At 44.9% G+C, this 22,987-nt stretch overlaps 1 protein-coding gene across 7 annotated transcripts in view; it reads right to left on the bottom strand.

The window, feature by feature from the left end:
• HECW1 (HECT, C2 and WW domain containing E3 ubiquitin protein ligase 1) overlaps positions 1–22,987 on the bottom strand; it is a 314,683-nt gene that overhangs the window by 28,145 nt on the left and 263,551 nt on the right. For all 7 annotated transcript variants that reach the window (XM_068152576.1, XM_068152575.1, XM_068152572.1 and 4 more), the window contains 2 exons: positions 22,782–22,895; positions 19,805–19,957 (listed from right to left, as the gene is read on the bottom strand). In XM_068152576.1, the coding sequence (XP_068008677.1) occupies positions 19,805–19,957; positions 22,782–22,895 (267 nt within the window). The remainder of the gene's footprint in view (positions 1–19,804; positions 19,958–22,781; positions 22,896–22,987) is intronic.

Raw genomic sequence — 22,987 nt, forward strand, 5'->3', positions numbered from 1 at the left:
TCCTGCATGAGTGGAACACAAGTCTCATTGTAACAAAAGTGGAACAGAATATCCGTTGAGTCAACTTCACCCTCATGGGACAGAACAACAAGTGCTTAGTATGTCAAATGGGGCACAAAATAGCACACTGTGGGCCCAATTAGCATTTACATCACCACAGGAGCTGCCTCCGGGTCCCCTGCATCCCAGAAAGGTGCTTATGCTATGCAGCTGACTGGCAACAGAAGAGTGATTGTGTTACCCTCTTACAGCTGTTTCCACAGCAGCAACAAAAGGCAGCTGTTGGCTCTCGTTAGGGCCTGCTTCACTTCACCTGTGCTCCGGTGCAATGTTTCCAGTGAGAAGCAATGAGAAGAGGGGGAGTGGACACAATGTAAGCACAGTGGAAGCCAGTCTGCTCCAGACCCAGGAATGCTGTGCCTGCATTTCATCAGTTTTACAGCTCCTGCACCTTCAGGATCAAGTCCATTTGTCCTAAATAATGCATGTTGGCTTTTCTGGGCTTGCTCTTCACCACCCTCATTTATCCCTATGCATCTTGAAAGTGACACCGAATGAGCACTGAGTATTCCTCACCACAGTGCTCACCCCATGGCTATTCAGCTGTACAGGGCTGGGCAGCAGGTAGCGTTTGCAATAAAGCTGAAAGTAAATTGCCAAGAAAAGTCTCATGGATTTGGGAACACTGTTTCCACTAAGAAGTTGCTTAAATGTGTGAACAGTGTTGGTTTTCTCTTTGCTGCCTGGATCACTTCTGTAACCTCTACAGGGTTTTGAGGGCAGTCATGCAAAGCTGACGTGAAAGCAAAGCTGACATGAAAAGGTAGCACCTGGATTGTGAGCTCATGTTAGCATAGCTGTTAATGATGATCTTAATTTGAATCAATGCCATATGGCAGAAATGTATCAAACCATCACAAGGCCATGGGCAGCCTTTCCATGTGAAAAGACCAAGTCCAGTGGGCCAGCCCAAGCAAAGATGGGCAGAGCAGTTCTATGTTGTGTGGTCCATGCATCTGGCTTTGCACATGCAGCCCTCTAGGACACACCAGGGCTTGCACAAGCTGGGAGCCTGACTGGGGCTTCACAGTTCCAGCCCTTGCAATGGTACTGTGTAGGAAAGTAAGTCCAGTTCTAGCTGGACTGGACTAAGGAAATTAAATAACTTAGAAGACATTGCCAATCCTGGTGCCTCTCAATACAATGGATAAAAAGCTGTGTTGCAGGCTCTATTTCTTGGCAGCTCTGCGTCACCTCAGTAAACACAATGCTTTCTGGCCACAGCATTCGAGTTTTCCAGCCCACAAATCCATCCTCCCCTCAAAGTAGCTTTGCTGTCTGTGCAGAGATTGCCTATGCCTGACTCTCTGAGCAGGGGTGTAAGAGAAGGTCCTCTGGCCCCTTGTCCATTCTGGACAGGGCCTGGGGCTTTAGGCAACACTTCTCTGGTCCAGCAATTCACTGAGAAACACAGACCATGGTAAGTCAATGAATATCTTTGTAAAGGGAAGCATTTGCTACTGTCCTCAGAGGACAGCTATATTGTCTATGTCTGTGTCCACACAGTCCATCAAGCTGCCATCATGATCAGCTAAGCATAACAGTCCCACTCAAAATACATCAAAACTTCCCATAAAGCAACAAGAAACAGATTGCTCTCCTTACAAAAGGCAGTTAAAACAAAACCAGACTTCTGTGTTTATTTCTTCCTGAAGGATTTAGAGCATGGGTGAGATTCAGAGGTGGGTGAAACAGTCCCTTCAGAAAAAAAAACCACACAAGTTTTCTTGACACAGTAAGCAGCACAAAGGTAAATCCTAGCTGGAGGGCACATACCTTCCTTAAACCTGACCTAAGTTTATCGTTCCAAGGAAGAGTAAAATGTGTAAAATGCTTGTTTGAGTTCTTTCTAGGAGGAAAGACTGCTTGGGAGAGTGGGGAATGTGAGCTCTTGCTCTGGCCCTTTCTTTCAACACCCTTCCCTTTCTGAGACAATGATTGAGTCTGAGTAATGTGCTCTGGCAGTGGGGAGCATGGGAGGGAGTTAATGAACAGGAAATGGTGGAAGGAGAGACAGAATTAATGAGCAGGAGAGCTGCTCTGTTTTGCCTGCCTATTGACACCATCCATCCACTCAAAAAGGACATTGTGTGCACCTGCTTTCTGGCTTTTAACAACACTCCTCTCTGAACCACTTGCAGGACTTTCCACACTACACAGCTAACTCCCTCTCCTTCTGGAGGCTGCAGGTGCCCCTGAAACAGCCAGCTGCAAAATAACAGGCTCATTCTCCTCAGTCAGTGGGACTCTGCACAAATACTGCGTATCTGTGTACACAGGGAGAGACAAATCTATATGCTAGAGCAGTGACTAAGCAATCCATTTTCCTCCAATTGCAGGTGAGTCACAGGGAATTTAATTTACTCTGGTCCTTATCATGACCTTATTTTTACACGTCTCTCTCTTAACTGGTTGAACAAACACAGCTCTGCTTTATCATAAGTTCATAGAATGGTTAGAGTTGGAAGGGACCTTAAAGATCATCTAGTTCCAACCCTCCTGCTATGGGTAAAGACACCTTCCACCAGACCAGGTTGCTTAAGGCCCAATCAAACCTGGCCTTGAACACCTCCAGGGAGGGGGCATCCACAGCCTCCCGGGGCAACCTGTTCCAGTGTCTCAGAATCCTCACTGTAAAGAATTTTCTAATATGCAGTGTAAACCTGACCAAGAAGGCCGATGGTATCCTGGGGTACATTAAGAAGAGTGTGGCCAGAAGGTCAAGGGAGGTTCTCTTCCTGCTCTGCTTGCCCTAGTGAGACTACTTCCAGAGTAGTGTCCAGTTCTGGACTCCCCAGTTCAAGAGGGACAGAGATATACTAGAGAGTGTCTAACAGAGGCTGTGAGGTTGATGAAGGGACTGGAACATCTGTCTGACAAGGAAAGACTGAGAGACCTGGGGCTGTTCAGCGTGGAGAACAGAAGACTGAAAGGGGATCTTATGACTGTTTATAAATATCTGAAGGGTGGGTGTCAAGGAGAAGGTGCCAGTCTCTTTTCAATGGTATCATGTGTGGTAGGACAAAGGACAAATAGATACAAACTGGAACACAAGAGGTTCCACCTCAACATGAGAAAAAAACTTCCAGCTGGAGCACTGAAACAGAGTACTCTAAGAGGTTGTGAAGTCTCCTTCCCTAGTGACTTTGAAGGCTCATCTGGATGCATTCCTGTGTGACCTGCCCTAGATGATCCTGCTTTGGCAGGGAGGTTGGACATCATGATCTTCAGAGGTCCCTTCCAACCACTACCATTCTGTGATTCTCCATGTAACAGAGGTATGTGTTCATACGCTAGCAGCACATACACTGGTGCTGGCTCTGTGCAGGACATGGTCAACATGTCCTACAATGAGCTACATCTACAGAGCTATAACCTAGCAGTAGATCCAATCTTTGTCACAAAACCTTGGTAGAGGATCAAATTCACACCTCTCTCAGCCTTCATTAACAAATGCCTTTCTTTAGTTTAATGTGCATACTTAAGCCTGGCTCACAGAAATGACAAAACACCTGAATGGACCAATGTGATGACATGAAGTGATCTACTGCCAGTAAGGTTAGCTGTGCAAGCTAGGACAGCCAACACTGTCCTGTTTATCTGCCTTCCATCTGCAAACTCTGCAGGCTGCCTCATTGTCACTGTGTCATTTGGTGTTGTGGTAAATGTGCTCTGCGTATCTGCAGGCTCAGAGGTGGATGCTGTGGCATTCCAGCACCATGCCTCTTCAGTTCAGGAATCTGATGAGCTCAGGTGTCATTAATATGAAAGGAATGGCTCTTACAAAAGCCAGAAGTCCACATTATCTCAGCACATTAAAGAGACAAGGCAAAAATAATTCCTAAACTATCCTGGAGGAGAATTCCAATATTCCAAGGAGTAGTAAGAATATTGTTGGCTTGTTACCTTTTCTTATAATCATCTCTAATATGAAGAATTCTCAGACAGACAAAGTGTTGGGTCAGTTATATATGGTAGCTTCTAACATCATGCTGAGGACTTACCTCTTTTGCTATCTAACCACACTGCCATTCCACCGGAGAACTTAATCTGGATCCCCATACACTTCTGAAGGAAGGAAGGAAGGGATCAGGCTCAGCCAACATGGATTTAGGAAGGGCAGGTCCTGCCTGACCAACCTGATCTCCTTCTATGATCAGGTGACCCGCCTGGTGGATGTGGGGAAGCCTGTGGATGTAGTTTACCTGGACCTCAGCAAGGCCTTTGACACCGTCCCCCATAGCAAACTCCTGGCCAAGCTGTCAGCCCATGGCTTGGACAGCAGCACTCTGAGCTGGGTTAGGAACTGGCTGGATGGCCGAACCCAGAGAGTGGTGGTGAATGGTGTCACATCCAGCTGGCGGCCAGTGAGTAGTGGAGTCCCCCAGGGATCAGTGCTGGGCCCCATCCTCTTTAACATCTTTATTGATGATCTGGATGAGGGCATTGAGTCCATCATCAGTAAATTTGCTGATGACACCAAGCTGGGGACAGGAGTTGATCTGCTAGAGGGTAGAGAGGCTTTGCAGAGAGACCTCGACAGGCTGGACAGATGGGCAGAGTCCAATGGCATGAGATTGAACACATCCAAGTGCCGGGTTCTGCACATTGGCCACAACAACCCCATGCAGTGCTACAGGCTGGGGTCAGAGTGGCTGGAGAGCAGCCAGGCAGAGAGGGCCCTGGGGGTACTGGTCGATGGTAGGCTGAACATGAGCCTGCAGTGTGCCCAGGTGGCCAGGAGGGCCAATGGCATTCTGGCCTGCATTAAGAACAGTTTGGCCAGCAGGAGCAGGGAGGTCATTCTGCCCCTGTACACTGCACTGGTTAGGCCACACCTCGAGTACTGTGTCCAGTTCTGGGCCCCTCAGTTTAGGAAGGATGTTGACTTGCTGGAACGAGTCCAGAGAAGGGCAACAAAGTTGGTGAGGGGCTTGGAACACAAGCCCTATGAGGAGAGACTGAGGGAGCTGGGGCTGCTTAGCCTGGAGAGGAGGAGACTCAGGGGTGACCTTATTGCTCTCTACAACTACCTGAAGGGGGGTTGTAAACAGGCAGAGGTTGGTCTCTTCTCCCAGGCAGCCAGCACCAGAACAAGAGGACACAGTCTCAGGCTGCGCCAGGGGAAGTTCAGGCTGGAGGTCAGGAGGAAGTTTTACACAGAGAGAGTGATTGCCCATTGGAATGGGCTGCCTGGGGAGGTGGTGGAGTCGCCGTCACTGGAGGTGTTCAGGAGGAGACTTGACAGGGTGCTTGGTGCCATGGGTTAGTTGATTGGGTGGTGTTGGTTGATAGGTTGGACGTGATGATCTTGAAGGTCTCTTCCAACCTGGTTTATTCTATTCTATTCTATTCTATAATGTCCCATCTAAGTTTGTTATCATTTTCTTTTTAACCTCCTTTCAGATATGTTATAAAGACCAAAATCAATCTTCATAGAATCATAGAATCAATAAGGTTGGAAAAGACCTCGAAGATCATCAAGTCCAACCTGTCACCCATACCTCATGACTACTAAACCATGGCACCAAGTGCCACGTCCAATCCCCTCTTGAACACCTCCAGGGACGGTGACTCCACCACCTCCCTGGGCAGCACATTCCAATGGCTAACAACTCCCTCTAATCTCATAGATGGCCAGCATTCATTCCAGGTTTTCAGACTATTACAGAGCTTTTTCAAGGGGAGTCTCCATACTTCCTCGCTATGAAACCACAGATAATTCTGGCAGGTAAGCTTCACCTTTAGTCCATTTTCCAAACTAAAACTGAAAGGAAACGTTTAGGGGTGCTGACAGAAAGCAACTGTTTGTGCGCATCTCTAGCCTGGAAACTGATGGATGCCAAATAGTTAAAGTCCACAGGGGTTCATCCCTGCAGCCCTTCCAAATATTATTTGGGCTCAATAGAGGAGCCAGGGGAGGTTTAGGCTGGATGTTAGGAAGAAGTTCTTCACAGAAAGAGCTGTTGGCCATTGGAATGGGCTGCCCAGGGAGGTGGTGGAGTCGCCATCACTGGAGGTATTTAAAAGGAGACTGGATGGGGTGCTTGGTGCCATTAGTTGATTTGATAGTGTTGGATGATAGGTTGGACTCGATGATCTCAAAGGTCTTTTCCAACCTGGTCTATTCTATTCTATTCTACTCTACTCTACTCTACTCTATTCTATTCTATTCTATGACATTTTGTTCAGGCATCAAAAGGCAAAGGAGCATATTCCGTAAGTCTCTCTTTGCTAATACTCTGTCTGCTTAATATTCATGGGTTAGAGAGCACTTGGATGAACTGAAAACACAGAAACCTGTGGCCCTCAATGGGGCACATCCACAAGTGCTGAGGGAGCTGGCTAATGTTGTTGCTGAGCCATTCTCCATCATTTTTGAAAGATCATAGATAAAAGGAGAGGTGCCTGAGGACTGGAATAGGGCCAGTGTCACTCCAGTCTTCAAGGAGGAAGACCCAGACAACTACTAGCAGACAGCAAGTTATCCATGGGACAGCAAGGTGCCCTTGTGGCCAGGAGGGCCAATGACATCTTGAGGTGCATCAAGAAAAGTGTGTCCAGTGGGTCTAGGGAGGTTCTCCTTCCCCTCTATTCTGCCCTGGTGCGATCACACCTGGAATACTGTATCCAGTATCCCCAGTTGAAGAGAGACAGGGATCTTCTGTAAAGAGTCCAATGGAGAGCTAAGAGGATGATTGGGAAACTTTAATGTTCTGTGAAGAAAGACTGGGAGAACTGAGGCTGTTTAGTCTTGAGAAGAGAAGACAATGTCTATAAATATCTGAGGGGTGGGTTTCAAGCTCAAGGGGCCAGTCTCTTTTCAATAGTGTTCTGTGATAGGACAAGTAACAATGGGTTTAAGCTGGAACACAGGCCATTCCACCTCAATGATGAGAAACTCCTTTAAAGATGAGGGTGATGGAGCCCTGGAGTAGAACGCCCAGAGAGGTTGTGTAGTCTGCCTATGGTGGTCTGCCTATGACAAGAGATCAGTGAGTTCTATGTGTCATTTTACCCATAACAAAGAAGTTCCACAAATATAGTGTTCTGGAGGAGGGGTGGAATGTGGCTGAGAGTGGCAGTGTCTGTCTTTGCTTGCAGGGCTATCAACCTCATGGACCATTAACATACAAGGTTTCTCCTCCTCTGGGAGAATACCTGGAAAAATATTGCAGAAAAAGACAACACCATCAGAAACCAGTCTGCTTGCAGGGTTTACCTTTTCTTGCTGCTATAATGGATAAAACACACTGGAGTCTGCAAAGCTGTTGGCAAACTCTCCTCCAATTCTGCCCAGTGACTACAGAGGAGGTGCAGAATGAAGTAGGAATTACTGGCTACAAACCTCCACGTTTTGTCATTCCCAGATCCCAGACTGTGTTTTTGACTGGCAGACCTCAGAGCAGCTTACAGGGGAAAGCAGTGCCAGTATTTCATTTGACAAATGAGAAAACTCAAGTGCAAAAGTGCTAATGTTATCCAGAAAACAAGTGGTAGAAACAGCAGTAGGATCACAGTCCTCTGAGCCCCAGCTCCATTTCAGTTGTTTAGTCTATCTGACATTTTTTCTGTCTTACCTTCTATAAAATGATACAGATTTTGGTGAATCAGCTGCACTTTATGATTTATGGATTAACACAGTGTGTGGCACATGGGTTGTTTTTCTTTAAGCAGCAAGAGGATTTTTTTTTTCCATGAGATTTTGATTTCTGAGTCAAACCTTTTTGAAAAGCTGGGGTGAAGGACAGGGGACAGGACTTGGTAAAGCTGTGAATTGGTGAAGTTTTATACATTGCATGATTTATGCTTGCTTTCCATAGCTTTGCCATGTGTTGAAATGAGCTAGTCAACAGAGGGAAAATCCACAGATGTAGTCATCAGACAGACAAGAGGGCCATGAAAGCACCAGCCAAATGACTGCACATTTTCCTTCAATGGCTAACTGCAAACACTGAAGCCACAATAACTGACTTATTCTCAGTCAAAGGAGGCACATCCTTTCCAGCCTGTCTGGGGGATTTAAGCACGAGACAGGCTGCTCATCATAAACTCACTGGTAAGCACCCAGGAATGTTTACACCATGTGATGAAGCACGATACAGATATCCTTGAGCTGACTGCAACCAGGTCATCTGCAGTGTAGAGCCATGTGGATTTACTGCTCTGGGTCCAGAGGCTGTGCACTTGGGCTTGCCCTGTGCTGCAATCCAGCTCATGATCCCTACCTCCCAGGATGAGGGTCCTTAGCTGTGTGCTACAACTCCAACATGCTGCTCATTGTCTGACAGTCTATTTTAGGTCATTGTGCAAATCACTGAATACCTCCAACTTTCCTTAACACCACTGCAAACTGACAGCTTCAGTCCTCTCCTGAGAGCATGCAGAATGCAGCAGACCTGGACCCTTGTGTTGCTGTTATGAAGTCCAAGAAAACTTTTAACTTTTTCCTTTAGGAATCTTTCCAATACAATAATTCCAGTTTCTAGTATGGCTTTTGCAGAATATAAGTCATAAGTCACAACAGAAAAGCTTCCTTCAATCAGACACAAGATACTGAGTTTATGGTTCTGTATTCTTGTTGCTAACTACATTTTTTTCCCGTGGTGGCTGGCTAGCTCAGGATTTTTCTCATCCTCCATAATTTTATTGAGATTTTGAAAAATATTCCTGTCCCAAATCAGGGCAAACCCACAAACCTTCATTGTCCTTCTCCCTTTGAGTACATTCAGATCATTCTTAAATCTGCAATCTTTCCTTTCCCTGGATTTTAACATAACACTAAGTTAATATACCAAAACGAAGAACTAGTTTCAATGGACAGATGAAACTTGTAACTTTCAAAGTAACCCAAGGAGAGACCTACACAAAGAGAAATGCCTTTTGGACTCAAAAAACCCTAACCAAATTTGGTTGATTTACTGAAAACAATTCTGCTCTGCAAGCAGGCTTTCTTTGGATGTATGAATTGTGTTTACTAATAAAAAAACAGTTAGCTTGGGAATTTCTGCACCTGTTATAACTGACTTTTCTTTACCTTATAATAAGATACAGTGAGAAATAAGGAGTGGCAAAGATGACTGAGCAATACTTCATAGTGACAGCTCAGCCCTGCCATTCCAATGTGGCTGGAACAGGAGATATGAGTACATTCATCATTCCCTGGGAGTTTTTTTGTCACCAAAGCTAAACACACAATCACTGCCCACCCTGATGCTTCCCTGCAGGCCTGAGTACTCAGAGACTGTGTAGGCTGTATCAATTTCTCCTCTACCACATGCCAGGTAGAGACACTCTAAAGATTTTCATGTGAAGCTTCCATCTCTGGGCAAATTTAATTCACAGTGTTGCAAAAGACCAAACAGCCTTAAGCAAGGGAAAAACCCCATAAAGATGACTTGTGTGAAAACACAACAAAACAGAACGCCTGCCTTTCTCTCAAACAAAACTCTCATTATGAAAGCAGTGCTGGACACCAGGAAATTCAGAGAAGGGAAAAAGAGTCTGTGAGAGACATCTCTTCTTTCAATCCAGGTGATATTGCTCTTCAGATCCTCAAAAAACTTGGAAAAAATCCTCCAGTAAGAGACAGAAAGTCAAGAACAAGGCAAATACAAAGCAAAAGATCTTTTACGGAACTGTTGCTGTAGAAGCTCAGTGAGAGGAAATAGTTTGTTGGTTTTTTTTTCTCCTTCACTTTGGTTTAACTCCAGTCTTCCAATTCCTCCTGATCCTTAATAAATAATTAACCAGTTGTTGAGGTAAGCTCTATGTGATATGGTCATACATCAAACTCAACAGGAAAATCAAAGTTTACTTCAGCACAGGAGGCACTGAGAGAGATCACAGTACAGCAGCAAGAAGACCTTTCAGTAACATCAATGTTTCACACAGTGAAAAGGTCCTACAAAATTATTTCAGCTGCATATTTGTCATTCTTGTCCAGAAGATTTATAATACTGCTTGAAAATGTCTCATACAAACATAAATTATTTAAAATAAGATATTGCTAGCAATTACAATCTGTAGTGTAGTGTAACACTAAATGCTTTTGTTTTCTATGGTGCCTTTCATCTGAGAATTTCAAAGCAGTTCACAGCATCAAACAGATTTCAAGCTGATTATCACAAAATGGTTTGGGTTGGAAGGGACTTTAAAGGCCATCTAGGATGGAAACTAAGGCAAGGAAGTAATAATCTAATTTAAAAAGTAAGTGGATTCTGCTGGATGTCCCACCCTGGACTGCTCTAGATGGTCTGATTTTTAAAGACGATGATTTTTCAGCATTTAGCACAGACAAGGCCCTGCAAGGTGGCTGCAAAATTAGCCTTCTAAATTCATTCCTCCTCCAAAACACTGACTCATGCAAATGGCCCATGTGAGCCCCAAAACCAAACTCAGTGTTTCTGTCTCTCTTAATTAAACAGGTATTGGGCCATATATAGGTTGCCTGCCCCAACGGTTGAAGGTTAAAGAGATAAATGAGTAATTCAGGCCACATATTCCCCAGAGCTACTTTTAGCCACTGGACAGGAATAGGGGCTGTGTGCAGACCTCCTGCTTAGATGCCGTGACTACATTTCTCCACCGTTTCTGTAAAGAGCCACAGAACATGTTAAATCTGTCCTAAGAGCTGGTCTGTATGCAACCTGTTAGGTCATGAGGCAATTTGTCACTTTCTTTCAAAACCCCTTTAATTGAAATAAGTCTTTCTCCATGCAGTAGGATTAATGGAGCTTGGTTTTCTATAGACCTGTCTCTGATGGCCCTACATTAGCACACTGCCAGAGCTCCAGTTCCCTCCACACTTCTCTACTAGCACTTCCCACACTTTGGAGCATCTCCAGTTTTTCCCTTCTGCCTCCTCTGAGTTTTCACAGCTCTCCCACACATCCTCAAGCTACTGAGGAAGATGCTATAGATGGTTTACAGCTTGTGCCTGTGATGGACCTGTCAGCTTGCTCCTGCTGCAGGCCAGACAGGACAGGTTGGGCACCAACCAGGTTCACCAGCCCACCCTCACTGAGGCACTCTTCTGCAGAGCTGTCCTTTAGCCAGCCACAAGTTTCACAAAGCTTTTAGGAAACCCGTATCTTTGAGATGTTTACCTTCCTGTCAGAGGTCTCGAGCTGATTAGGAAACTGTCTGGCAGAGAGGCAGGGCAATTGCACAAGGCACAACTCCTAAGGAAACCACATTAACAAAGCCAACCAAGCTCTCTAAGGACAAAGGAGAGCTGAGGTTGCAACATTCTTGGTTCTTCCTGGGTTTGTTAGAACGAAAAATGGGGAAAACAACACCCTGCATTCTTTGGCATGGTTGAGAGAGAGAGTGATGGCTATGTGGTTTCTCATTTATATGAAATAAAGAAAAGGGAAAGTCAGAGCCTAGCTGGGTTATACCCATGCAGCACTGTGCATGGGCAAAGGGATCTTGCTCTACCCATGTGCCAAGCTTGCCAAGGCACATAAAGACACCTGAAGCAGTGCCAAGTCTGAAGTGATCAGCCCTGATGGGAGGCAGCATATATTTTCTCAGCTCAGTGTTGTAGTAACTATGTCAGTTGGTTTGGAGCACAGGGAAAGCAAGATGATGCCCACAAGGAGAGTGGGTTCAACAGGCTTGCATCTGCCTGCAGAATACTATGTAGGAATACAGGCAAGTTTTCTGCTTCACTCTGCTCAGCAGCACAGACTAGAATACAAGGGGTGCTGGAGGGCAGAAAGAGAGATTTACTGTGGGAACCGAATGAATGAACTCTTGCCTCAAAGCAGTTCTCAATGAGCATGAAGTTAAGGGAGACCATTTGAACATTGCAGCCAGAAATCAACCTACAGCTTCTGGGGCCACAGAGTCTGACTGTATCATCTTTGTGGTCTTCAGCAGGCTTCTACACAAAATCATTTTATTCACTAATAAGGTTCTGCTACATACATGTATTAAATTTCATTTAAAGACAAACAAACAAATCAACCACAACAGGACTTCACTGAGATGCTGAGAATACTAAGTCTGATTAGCAAGCTGAGATAACTCTGACACTGGGGTACTGTTCACTGCATAAATGTCACAGCAAGGTCTGCAAAAGCCTAATTGTTAAAAAGAACATGCTGTCATTAATTTGCTATGAAAACACAGAAAAAGATGTTTCAAGTTAGCATCCCTCAGATCTCCAAATGAATGTCTGTGAGGGATTTTATCTGTCTAGGCCATCTGGTCTTCCACGCAGTGAGTGGGCTTCTTTTCACATTTCTGGCTGTGGTTCTACATTTACAAACATGCAACAAACTGAAAATTCACAAGTAGATGATGAGAAATAGATTGCTGGAGCAAGTCAGACAAAAGACCAGGCAAGGGATCTGAGGACAAAAGGTCTGGTGCAGATGACTGTGCTGTGAGTACAGTGCTGTTCCTGTGCTGTGAGCTGTTTCCTGAATCAGGGTGCATTACATTACCTTACTGGGTTCCTCCTGGGGGGGCAGGACTGATGTGAAGGAAGAGTCTGCCCCACTCAGATGATGTGAAAAAAAGAGACTGGAAATCTATCTGACAGCAGATTGCAAACACAATGTTTTGTGAACTGAAAAGACAATGCTCTTTTGTTGTCACTGTCAGATTCAGCCCTCACCACAGTGGGGGAAGCTGATGAGCAAACATTGAGAATTGCTTTGTTCTAAGAAGCAGAACCTTCCTACATGATGTGATGATGACAGCCAAATCATAACATCTGAAATGAGTGGCCATATGAACAATGAAATGCCACAGAGATAATCCACTCTGCACTGGATTAAAAACTGGCTGGGTGGTGGGGCCCCAAGAGTGGTGGTGAATGGAGTTAAATTAAGCTGGTGCCCAGTCACTAGTGGTGTCCTCCCAGGTTCAGTACAAGGGTCTGTCCTCTTTAATATATTTATCAGTGATCTGGATGATGAGATTGAGTGCACTCTCAGTAAGTTTGCAGATCACACCAAGCTAGGTGGTTGTGTCAATCTGCTAGAGTCTAGGGAAGCTTTACAGCAGGGTCTGGACAGGTTAGAGTGAAGGGCCAAATAAACAAGGCCAAATGCCAAATCCTGCACTTGGATCACAACAACCCCATGGTAAACTGCAGACTTGGGGATGTGTGGTTGGAAAGCGGCAGCTTGGAGAGGGACTTGGGGGTATTGGTTGATAGATGACTGAATATGAGTCAGCAGCGTGCCCAGGTGGCCAAGAAAGCCAATGGCATCCTGGCTTGTATTAGAGACACTGTGGCCAGAAGGAACAGGGACAACATCTTTGTATGCCCTATAATATTGAGCATCCTGGACTACAGTACATCAGAAAACTGAAAGGCCTTAAGAACCTGGTCTGGCAAAAAGTGTCTCTGCCCATGGCAACAGGGTTGGACCTAGATGATATTTAAATCCCCTTCCAGCCCACACCATTCTTTGATTCTGTGAAAATCAGTCTAAAACCTTTCACAACACTGTTAGCAGGGATGAAAGTGAGAAGCTGGTGTGGTAAGATACTGGGAGCTGTTTATTAGTATTTAGGGACTCAGCATTATGGGCCCCCCAGTTTAAGAAAGATGTTGAGTTGCTGGAATGTGTCCAGAGAAGGGCAACAAAGCTGGGGAGGGGTTTGGAGCACAAGCCCTATGAGATGAGGCTGAGGGAGCTGAGGTTGCTTAGCCTGGAGAAGAGGAGGCTCAGGGGAGACCTTATTGCTGTCTACAACTACCTGAAGGGAGGTTGTAGCTAGGTGGGGGTTGGTCTCTTCTCCCAGGCGATCAGTACAAGAACAAGAGGACACAGTCTCAAGCTGCACCAGGGGAGGTTTAGGCTGGATGTTAGGAAGAAGTTCTTCCCAGAAAGAGTGACTGGCCATTGGAATGGGGCTGCCCAGGGAGGTGGTGGGAGTCACCATCACTGGAGGTGTTTAGGAAGAGACTGCATGATGGACTTGTTGCCATGGTTTAGTTGATTAGATGGTATTGGATGATAGGTTGGACTCGATGATCTCCAAGGTCTTTTCCAATCTGGTTAATTCTTTTCTTTTTTCTTTTCTTTTCTTTTCTTTTCTTTTCTTTTCTTTTCTTTTCTTTTCTTTTCTTTTCTTTTCTTTTCTTTTCTTTTCTTTTCTTTCCTTTCCTTTCCTTTCCTTTCCTTTCCTTTCCTTTCCTTTCCTTTTCCTTTCCTTTCCTTTCCTTTCCTTTCCTTTCCTTTCCTTTCCTTTCCTTTCCTTTCCTTTCCTTTCCTTTCCTTTCCTTTCCTTTCCTTTCCTTTCCTTTCCTTTCCTTTCCTTTCCTTTCCTTTCCTTTCCTTTCCTTTCCTTTCCTTTCCTTCCTTTCCCTTCCTTTCCTTTCCTCTCCTCTCCTCTCCTCTCCTCTCCTCTCCTCTCCTCTCCTCTCCTCTCCTCTCCTCTCCTCTCCTCTCCTCTCCTCTCCTCTCCTCTCCTCTCCTCTCCTCTCCTCTCCTCTCCTCTCCTCTCCTCTCCTCTCCTCTCCTCTCCTCTCCTCTCCTCTCCTCTCCTCTCCTCTCCTCTCCTCTCCTCTCCTCTCCTCTCCTCTCCTCTCCTCTCCTCTCCTCTCCTCTCCTCTCCTCTCCTCTCCTCTCCTCTCCTCTCCTCTCCTCTCCTCTCCTCTCCTCTCCTCTCCTCTCCTCTCCTCTCCTCTCCTCTCCTCTCCTCTCCTCTCCTCTCCTCTCCTCTCCTCTCCTCTCCTCTCCTCTCCTCTCCTCTCCTCTCCTCTCCTCTCCCCTCCCCTCCCCTCCCCTCCCCTCCCCTCCCCTCCCCTCCCCTCCCCTCCCCTCCCCTCCCCTCCCCTCCCCTCCCCTCCCCTCCCCTCCCCTCCCCTCCCCTCCCCTCCCCTCCCCTCCCCTCCCCTCCCCTCCCCTCCCCTCCCCTCCCCTCCCCTCTCCTCTCCTCTCCTCTCCTCTCCTCTCCTCTCCTCTCCTCTCCTCTCCTCTCCTCTCCTCTCCTCTCCTCTCCTCTCCTCTCCTCTCCTCTCCTCTCCTCTCCTCTCCTCTCCTCTCCTCTCCTCTCCTCTCCTCTCCTCTCCTCTCCTCTCCTCTCCTCTCCTCTCCTCTCCTCTCCTCTCCTTTCCTTTCCTTTCCTTTCCTTTCCTTTCCTTTTCTTTTCTTTATACAATCTTGCATGAGGTTGCAATGATCCCGATCCCCACCACTCTGTCTCCCAGCATATTGAGCAAAACTTGAAAAGGATCTTTCAGTGGCTCACTCTAATTCAGTTGCCTGACCAAGAGTAAAGACAAGGATATATAGTAGCTGCCACCACATTTTGCCAACTTATTTGGAGAAGTGGGGGTGTAACCCATATTTTATAAATGATGTTTTCTATTATCCAGGTAAAAAAGCAAGGCACAGCACCCAGATCAGAGAGCACAGCTCATTATTGGCACGGATTAAAAGTAGCTCTTCTGGCTATGAGCTTCAGGTACATCCTGTAGCATGCAGATAAAAATGTGCATCAACAAACTTCTTAGATGTAGAGAGATATAACTGTATCCTTTCAGCTACAGGGGGATGTAAAATATTTAAGTCTGAGAATGTGTGCTATCTTATATTTTGTGTGTTCAGCAGGCACATATGTTAACTGAAGGAAAAAGTCTTATTCAATGGAAGCTTGCAGGAAAGGTGTTAAATCTCAGTTTCTCCATAAATGAGAAATATTTTCCAGTCATTATGTCTCTTTCTTAACTTGGCATGTGTACAACTTCTCTGTGCTTTGATGTGCTCCTTTTGGACTCAGAATGCTGTTTGTACAAAGAGTAAGGCATGAAATAAGTCATTAACAGGGGCAGAACTGTAACTTTTGGGCCAGGGGAAAAAGAGCAGTGTGCTTCTCAATTCTGCCAGTATGAACAAAATTTCACCTCTCGGCATTCTGTTGTGGCCAGTAAAGCCAATGGCATCCTGGCCTGTATCAGGAATAATGTGGCCAGCAGGAGCAGGGAAGTCATTGTGCCCCTGTACTCAGCACTGGTTAGGCCACACCTTGAGAATGGTTTCCAGTTCAGGGCTCCTCAGTTTAGGAAATATGTTGAGTTGCTGGAAAGTGTCCAGAGAAGGGCAACACAGCTGGGGAGGGGTTTGGAGCACAAGCCCTACGAGGAGAGGCTGAGGGAGCTGGGGTTGCTTAGCCTGGAGAAGAGGAGGCTCAGGGGAGACCTCATTGTTCTCTACAACTACCTGAAGGGAGGTTGTAGCTAGGTGGGGGTTGGTCTCTTCTCTCAGGCAACCAGCACCAGAACAAGAGGACACAGTCTCAAGCTGTGCCAGGGGAGATTTAGGCTGGATGTTAGAAAGAAGTTCTTCACAAAAAGGGTGATTGGCCATTGGAATGTGCTGCCCAGGGAGGTGGTGGAGTCACCATCACTGGAGGTGTTTAGGAAGAGACTGCATGATGGACTTGTTGCCATGGTTTAGTTGATCAGATGGTATTGGATGATAGGTTGGATTCGATGATCTCAAAGGTCTTTTCCAACCTGGTTAATTCTATTCTATTCTATTCTATTCTATTCTATTCTATTCTATTCTATTCTATTCTATTCTATTCTATTCTATGCTATGCTATGCTATGCTATGCTATGCTATGCTATTTATCTCAAACTTGCCACTGTTTGCTTAAGGAAGAGAAAATGTAAAATAATTTTGAGCCTTTTTTAGCTTTTTTTTTTTTTTTTGCTAGCCCTGTCTCTTAATATAGCTGTGTCTGGAAAGGCCTTGCAGAATTAGCCCTGCAGAAAAACATGTCAAGGGGAGATTCCACATAAATGATAAACCCCACAGCACCAAACAGCGTACAGGTAAAGAAATCTGCAAATCTAGACGAATGGTGGTGGTGTGTCTTTCATGACAGACATCAAACTTCAAGCTTTAAAAAGCTTATGAAGATTAACCATCTGTGACCTTGGGACTCTCAAAAAGGCTTCATCCATCTCTGTTAATGGCTGTCTCACAATGGCTTTGGGAAAAGAATTTTTATTTCTGGTGTGTTAGAGGGAAGAGATCTGTTGGAATCATATCAAGTAAATCTGAGACACAGAAGTTTTAAAGCTGACTTTGATTAGCACAAAGCTGGAGAAAGGCTGAGAATGTCAGAAACCCCCATTCCTCAAGAACAATTAATAACGTTAATTAAGTTAGTTCCCTTAGAGAAGACAGCCTCTAAAACCCTTATGGGAGGATCATACTCCTTGAATTTGCAAATGCCTGATCCAAATCCTGTTTTAGCTGGCTGCACAGACTTCTGAGTATAGTACTCTGGGGTTACACAGGAATAGCTGAGATCAAGCTAGCATAAGAACATTTAGAATGTCCAGATATCTAACAAGCCAATCATGAAACCTATCAGGCTGGTTATAAAGTGCTGGTCTCAGCCAGTCATTTCCATAACAGGTTCAAGAAGTATTACCAAGCACTTGCTGAAGTGCTTATCTTTCCCTTGGGTTCTGCAGTCTTGCCTTATTTGCACTACTTTATGTACAGATCTCTTCCTTCATAATGTTCATTTCTTTCTGCAGGCCAAGAAGCTTCATTTCCCTTTCCTCAAAAAAGAGAACCAGAAATACCCAAAGCCCAAATAATCTTCTTTATGCAAGAAGCCTATAGCTGGAGAAATGTTATCTTGATGAGTTTGCTACTGACTCCTGATTTAAATGCTTCTGTTCTATATGCGAGGGATACCTTTTAAAATCTGCCTCCTCCATGCTGAAGCCTCTCAATGGACAAAGAACAAAATGAGGCTATCAAAGTATATACTTCTTGCAGCAGAATTTATAGCTTAAGAAAACTGCTGCTGAACTCCTCACAACGGTCTTTAGAACGGGCAAGTGTCGGGGGCTATTTTAGGTACTACTGAGGTAATATGGTAAGACTGTTTCTGGAGAAAGAGTCCTGCATCCAGTTTGCTCACAGTGTGGGTAGAATGATCTTGGGATTGCAACTGCCTAAGTAGTCCTGTGCCCTGAAATCAAAATGCATGTTGACAAATAGCCTCCCAAATCAAAACTTCATCCATGCCACCTGCTAAGCTGAAGAAAGGACAAACTGTATTTCCCCTGGAAAACTAGGACTACAGTGAGAGATGGACAAGCTGTAAGAACTAAGCTGCTCCTTTCCTGCTCCTGCCAGCAGAGAAAAAACTTAATATAAAGATCATCGATAGCATAATGATCCACTGCTGGAAGTGACAGTGCAGAGAAAGAATAAAAACCTCAGAGACTAGGCTAGGTCCCATCAACATTTATGTTTTTCCCACTGCAACCTTAAAAGTGGTGATGGTACATCCTTTCAGTTACTCTAGGGCAGCTGCAAGCCAAAGCAAGTAAGGAGCTGTTTACCAGAACAGGAGGACATGTTGAGGGAGGGGATTCTGTACCTCTGCTCTGGTGAGACCCCATCTGCAGTGCTGTGTCTGGCTCTGGGGTCCTCAGCACATGACAGACATAGACCTATTGGAGCAGTTCTAAAGAAGGGCCACAAAAATGATCAGAGGGCTGGAGCATCTCTCCTATGAGGAAAGGCTGAGACAGTTGGGTTTGTTTAGCCTAGAGAAGGTTCTGGTGAGATGTTACTGTGGCTTTTCAGTACTGATAAGAACGACTGGGACAGACTTTTTAGTAGGGTCTGTTTTGACAGGGGTGATGGCTTGAAACCAATAGTGATTTAGATTAGAAATTTAGACTACAATAAAGACAGTGAAACACCGGCCCAGGTTGTCCAGAGAGGTGCTAGATGCCCCATCCCTGGAAACATTCAAGGTCAGGCTTGAAGGGGCTCTGAGCAGCATGATCTAGTTGGGGGCATTCCTGGTGATGGCAGGAGGGTTGGACTAGATGACCTTTAAAGGTGTGGTCCCTTCCAACCTAGAGCATTCTATGAGTCTGTGATTCTATGTGCTATTTGCAATTTAAAAGGGGCCTGAACTGCCTTCCATTTAAAGAGAGGATCTTTGAGAGGAGCTAGTGAGATTGGTCAGACAAAGGAAAACATCATCGGAACAAACGCATGTGGCATTGTTTCCCTGACACAATGGAATCCCACAAGGGATCAAATGATGCCCAAGGCTGTCAGTCCATGCTTCACTGAGCCGCATCTGAAACTATCAAAAGGAGAACAACTCCCAAAGACACAGATATCTGGAGGCAGACAGAAAAAGGAGGTGATCACAATATGCATTCAGAATTTCTGACAAAGAAACAAGATCAGGAATTTGTCTGTCTGCACACATACTTGGTAAGGCAAAATACCTGCTCTTTCTGCTGGCTTTGGCAGCAGTCAGGGGAGAAAAGGGAAACTGCTTTCACTGGGTCTTTTTTAAGGTACAGAGCAGCAAAGTGGCTCCTAGAGGACACTGTGTAGCTTCCAAGCACAATGCTGCTTCATATACAGAAAACTCACACTTGCTATTCTTAGAAATGGACCAAGAGGATGACTGGATTAAGCAGAGCTCTTCTCCCTGTGCTTTTCATGTCCACACAGAAGTACACAGACACCAAGTCCCAAGTAATGCATGCAGACATTTTGATAGTAGCACCTCATCACAGCTCCATTTTCAGAGCCTGCTGTTTTGTTTACACTTTACTCCCTCTCTTCCTTCTCCCAACCTACTTTCCCGTTCTTCCCAGCAGAGCACTGGTATTTGTATGCAGTCTAGTCTAAACAGGCAGCTTGTGTGGTTTGCAGTTCCATTTCTGTATTGCTCTAAAACGATTTTTCCATTCTGCACAAAATGTTCTTACCATTCCAGGTGATTTTCAACAAAGGCAGACATGGGGCTGATCTGTACAGTGTAAGTGTCGTTGGCTGAATACTCAAACAGACCATAGTAGGGATTGAAGAGCTCCTGAGACAGAAGGAAGAAAAATTCTCGGGAAGGGCCACTGTAATCCAACCTGGAAAAGGTAAAAAAAAAATAATGATAAAATGAGGCTCATTCCCACTTGAGTGGATTTCCTGGGTTTTGCCTACGTTAGCTGCTGTCTAACACCCACCCCTGTGCAGTCAAGTGTTTCTAACATGGTGTACCTCTCCTCTCAAAACTTGATTCTGAGCCCTAAAGAAATGACAAGGCTGAAACTTTACCAGCATCCAAGTTGAGGGGGGGGAGCAATCATAACTCAGATGCATCCCTTGAGTAGTTTATTTTCCTTGGTTCCAAAGGATTAGTAAATTGGAGGTATACAGCTCAGCCCTGCCTTAACTGGCTGGCTAGCAGAGGGACAGATTTTTAGTGAGTGGGTTTGAACCGCCTATGAACATCTGGGTTCACAGACACCCAGACCAAAGGAGAAATTACTTTTACTATCATACACTGAGATGTAACCAAAGATACAATCTAGCCTAGAGGATGCTTTCTTATCTATAAGAGTAACCTAAAGGTCAATGCTGAACAAGTCCTAACAGAACTGTATCTCTTAAGACAGAATGGTGATTCTTCAGTTGTCCCATCCAAACTCCTACTTTTCTGACACTTTCAAACCTGTGGCACACCTTCAGCTGTATTTTCCTGTCACATGATTTTGCTCTATAGAGAGTCACTTTTTTTCCCTTGATTTTGTGTTAAAACCTCAACTCTTACATCAAGTGACTTCAAATTATCTCAACTTTAACAAAAAAACCCACAAACCAAACAAATCTTCCTGAATACATTAATCCCAGCTGTGATTGATTTATTAAAACCAGACTGTCCTCTAAGAATGGTAGGCAGGATTTTCAATCTAAAAGAAATCTACAGGTAGCAACATGAACAAGTGATTTGTAGCCAGGTATCACACGTGTCAAGAGGTTTTTCTGAGGTGGGCACTACTCCTGCTACTTACCAAATGTAAAGGAAGTAGAAAATACTGCAGCTGGATGCAGAATGCTCTGTACTCTGTTTGAAGTTATGGAAGCATAATCACAAGAGGTTGAATGATTGATTTGTCCAAGTAGAAAGATGCTAAAAGGGCAGGCTGGCTCATCCTCCTCCATCTCACCTCTGGATATTGGGTACTTCTCTCTTTGAGCAGCTTTAGCTCTAGGATCATGAGGTGAGACTAGAACCACACCAGCAGAAGGGGATAGCCATAAGCCCACATGAACACTAGTGCTAGCCATCTAACAGATCTGGTTTGATGGTCATTAATATACTGGCTTAAGCCTGATAATGGCTGGAGTAAAGAACCACAAACAACAACCCTCAGTATCCAAAAACCTCCAAGGAGAAACTAGGCATTACAACACATTAACTCATCATAAAGCCTTCATAGTTCAGTTTCAATGTAAGTTTGGCTTTAGAACACATGGGAAACTGTGCCCATACAGCATCACATGCCCATACAGCATCAACTCTTCTTTTCAGTAGGGAATTGCTATCTTTGGAGTCCCTCCAGCAGAACCTATAATAGCATTAAACAGCAGAAACCCTGAGGGAATGTATCTTCAGATGCAAAATGAAGCAGTGAAGAATAAATGTATTTGCAAATCAAATTGGTTTGTAATTTCTCTTGAGGATACCATGCCACACACAGTAGAAGTTATTAGAGATGTGAGGAAAACAACATGACTCTGGCCAGCATTAGGATATTAGAACACTGTTCCAAAAACACAGCCTGGGGTATGTTGCACATTTAAGCTTTACCTGCAAGCCAGAGGCAAACTGAGCTCTGTTAAATAATACTGAGTCCATGGAGTATAAAAAGTGAGAGTTAAGAGAACTCCAGTCACTGAGGTCACTGAGTGACTCTCTGAGATTGGTGACTTCTGTTTTCCACTGGACCTAACACCTCCCCAGACAAGCTCAGCATGGTAGAAGCTCTTCACTTGCCGTGCCACCTCAGAGCTGGACATGCCAAGAGCTGCACCAGAGCCTTGCTGTGCTGATACCTTTGGAACTGAAATGCTATCTGTGTGAGTTTGTCTTTTTTCTAATAAGGAATCTGGCAAGCAAAGCTACTGAAATAGGACTTCAAGCCTATGTGATGTGGAGCACTGGAAACATGCACAATGGGTTTTCCATTACAAAAACATGGATTAAGCCTCAATTATAATATAGCTCTCGAGGCAAGCCAGGGTGGCTTTGAAAGGTTGTGTTTAGATTTGGAAACAAAAGGTCAGGGGCTGGCTTTAATCATCCGAGAATGGCACATGGATTTGGGAGACTGGCAGAATATCTCCTGAGAAAAGGCCTTCTCAAGAGACTTCTAAAGACTTTCAGCTTCCAACTGGGTGAATCGAGCTGTAAGAACCAAACAGGACTCATGTTTCTCACTTCAGCCAGAAACAAGAAGTCCACATATGGATAACAAATGATCATTACATGGCACGCAAAGCAAAAAATGTTGAAGCAAAACCAGATCCATTTTGAAGAGTTAGAGTAACAAAAGGGATAAAGATCTGGTCTCTAATTACAGCCCTGAGACTGATTCAGTGTGTAAACACGGGCCTGCCATTTAGTTTTGCCTTCCAGCTAGTCCAAATATCTATGGCAACAAGATGACACTAGATTTAAGCACTTCAGTTGTCGCTTTGAGACATGTAGACAGAAGGTGCAACAGGAAAATGAAGCATTGCTATTGTTATTCTTAACAAATATCTGAGCTGATTAAGACAAATCACATAGAGGTAAAACAAAACCAAAGAAAATGTGACATAGCAAGAGAGACTCAGCGTTAATCAACTCAGTGTTTTGCAATGTAACAGCTACTTCAAACCCCAGAGCATTTAGTGGTTCCCTACCCTTCCTCGCCAACGAAGGTGACGTAGAGCTTGTTGCGCTGGAGCTCCTTGCGTGAATAGGCCATCACCTGGTTGAAGGTGCCTTCCAGCAAGTGTTCACGTCTTATAATTAGCCTGTGAGGGGAGGCAGAAATACAGATCTAATGACTGAGTCCTGAGGAGCCTGTGAGGCTGAAGGTAAACAAGAGCTGGTAACAGACATCCAT

The sequence above is a fragment of the Melanerpes formicivorus genome, unplaced genomic scaffold, assembly GCF_026170545.1.
Source record: "Melanerpes formicivorus ecotype bairdi unplaced genomic scaffold, bMelFor1.0.p_v2 SCAF_24, whole genome shotgun sequence".
NCBI lineage: Eukaryota > Metazoa > Chordata > Aves > Piciformes > Picidae > Melanerpes > Melanerpes formicivorus.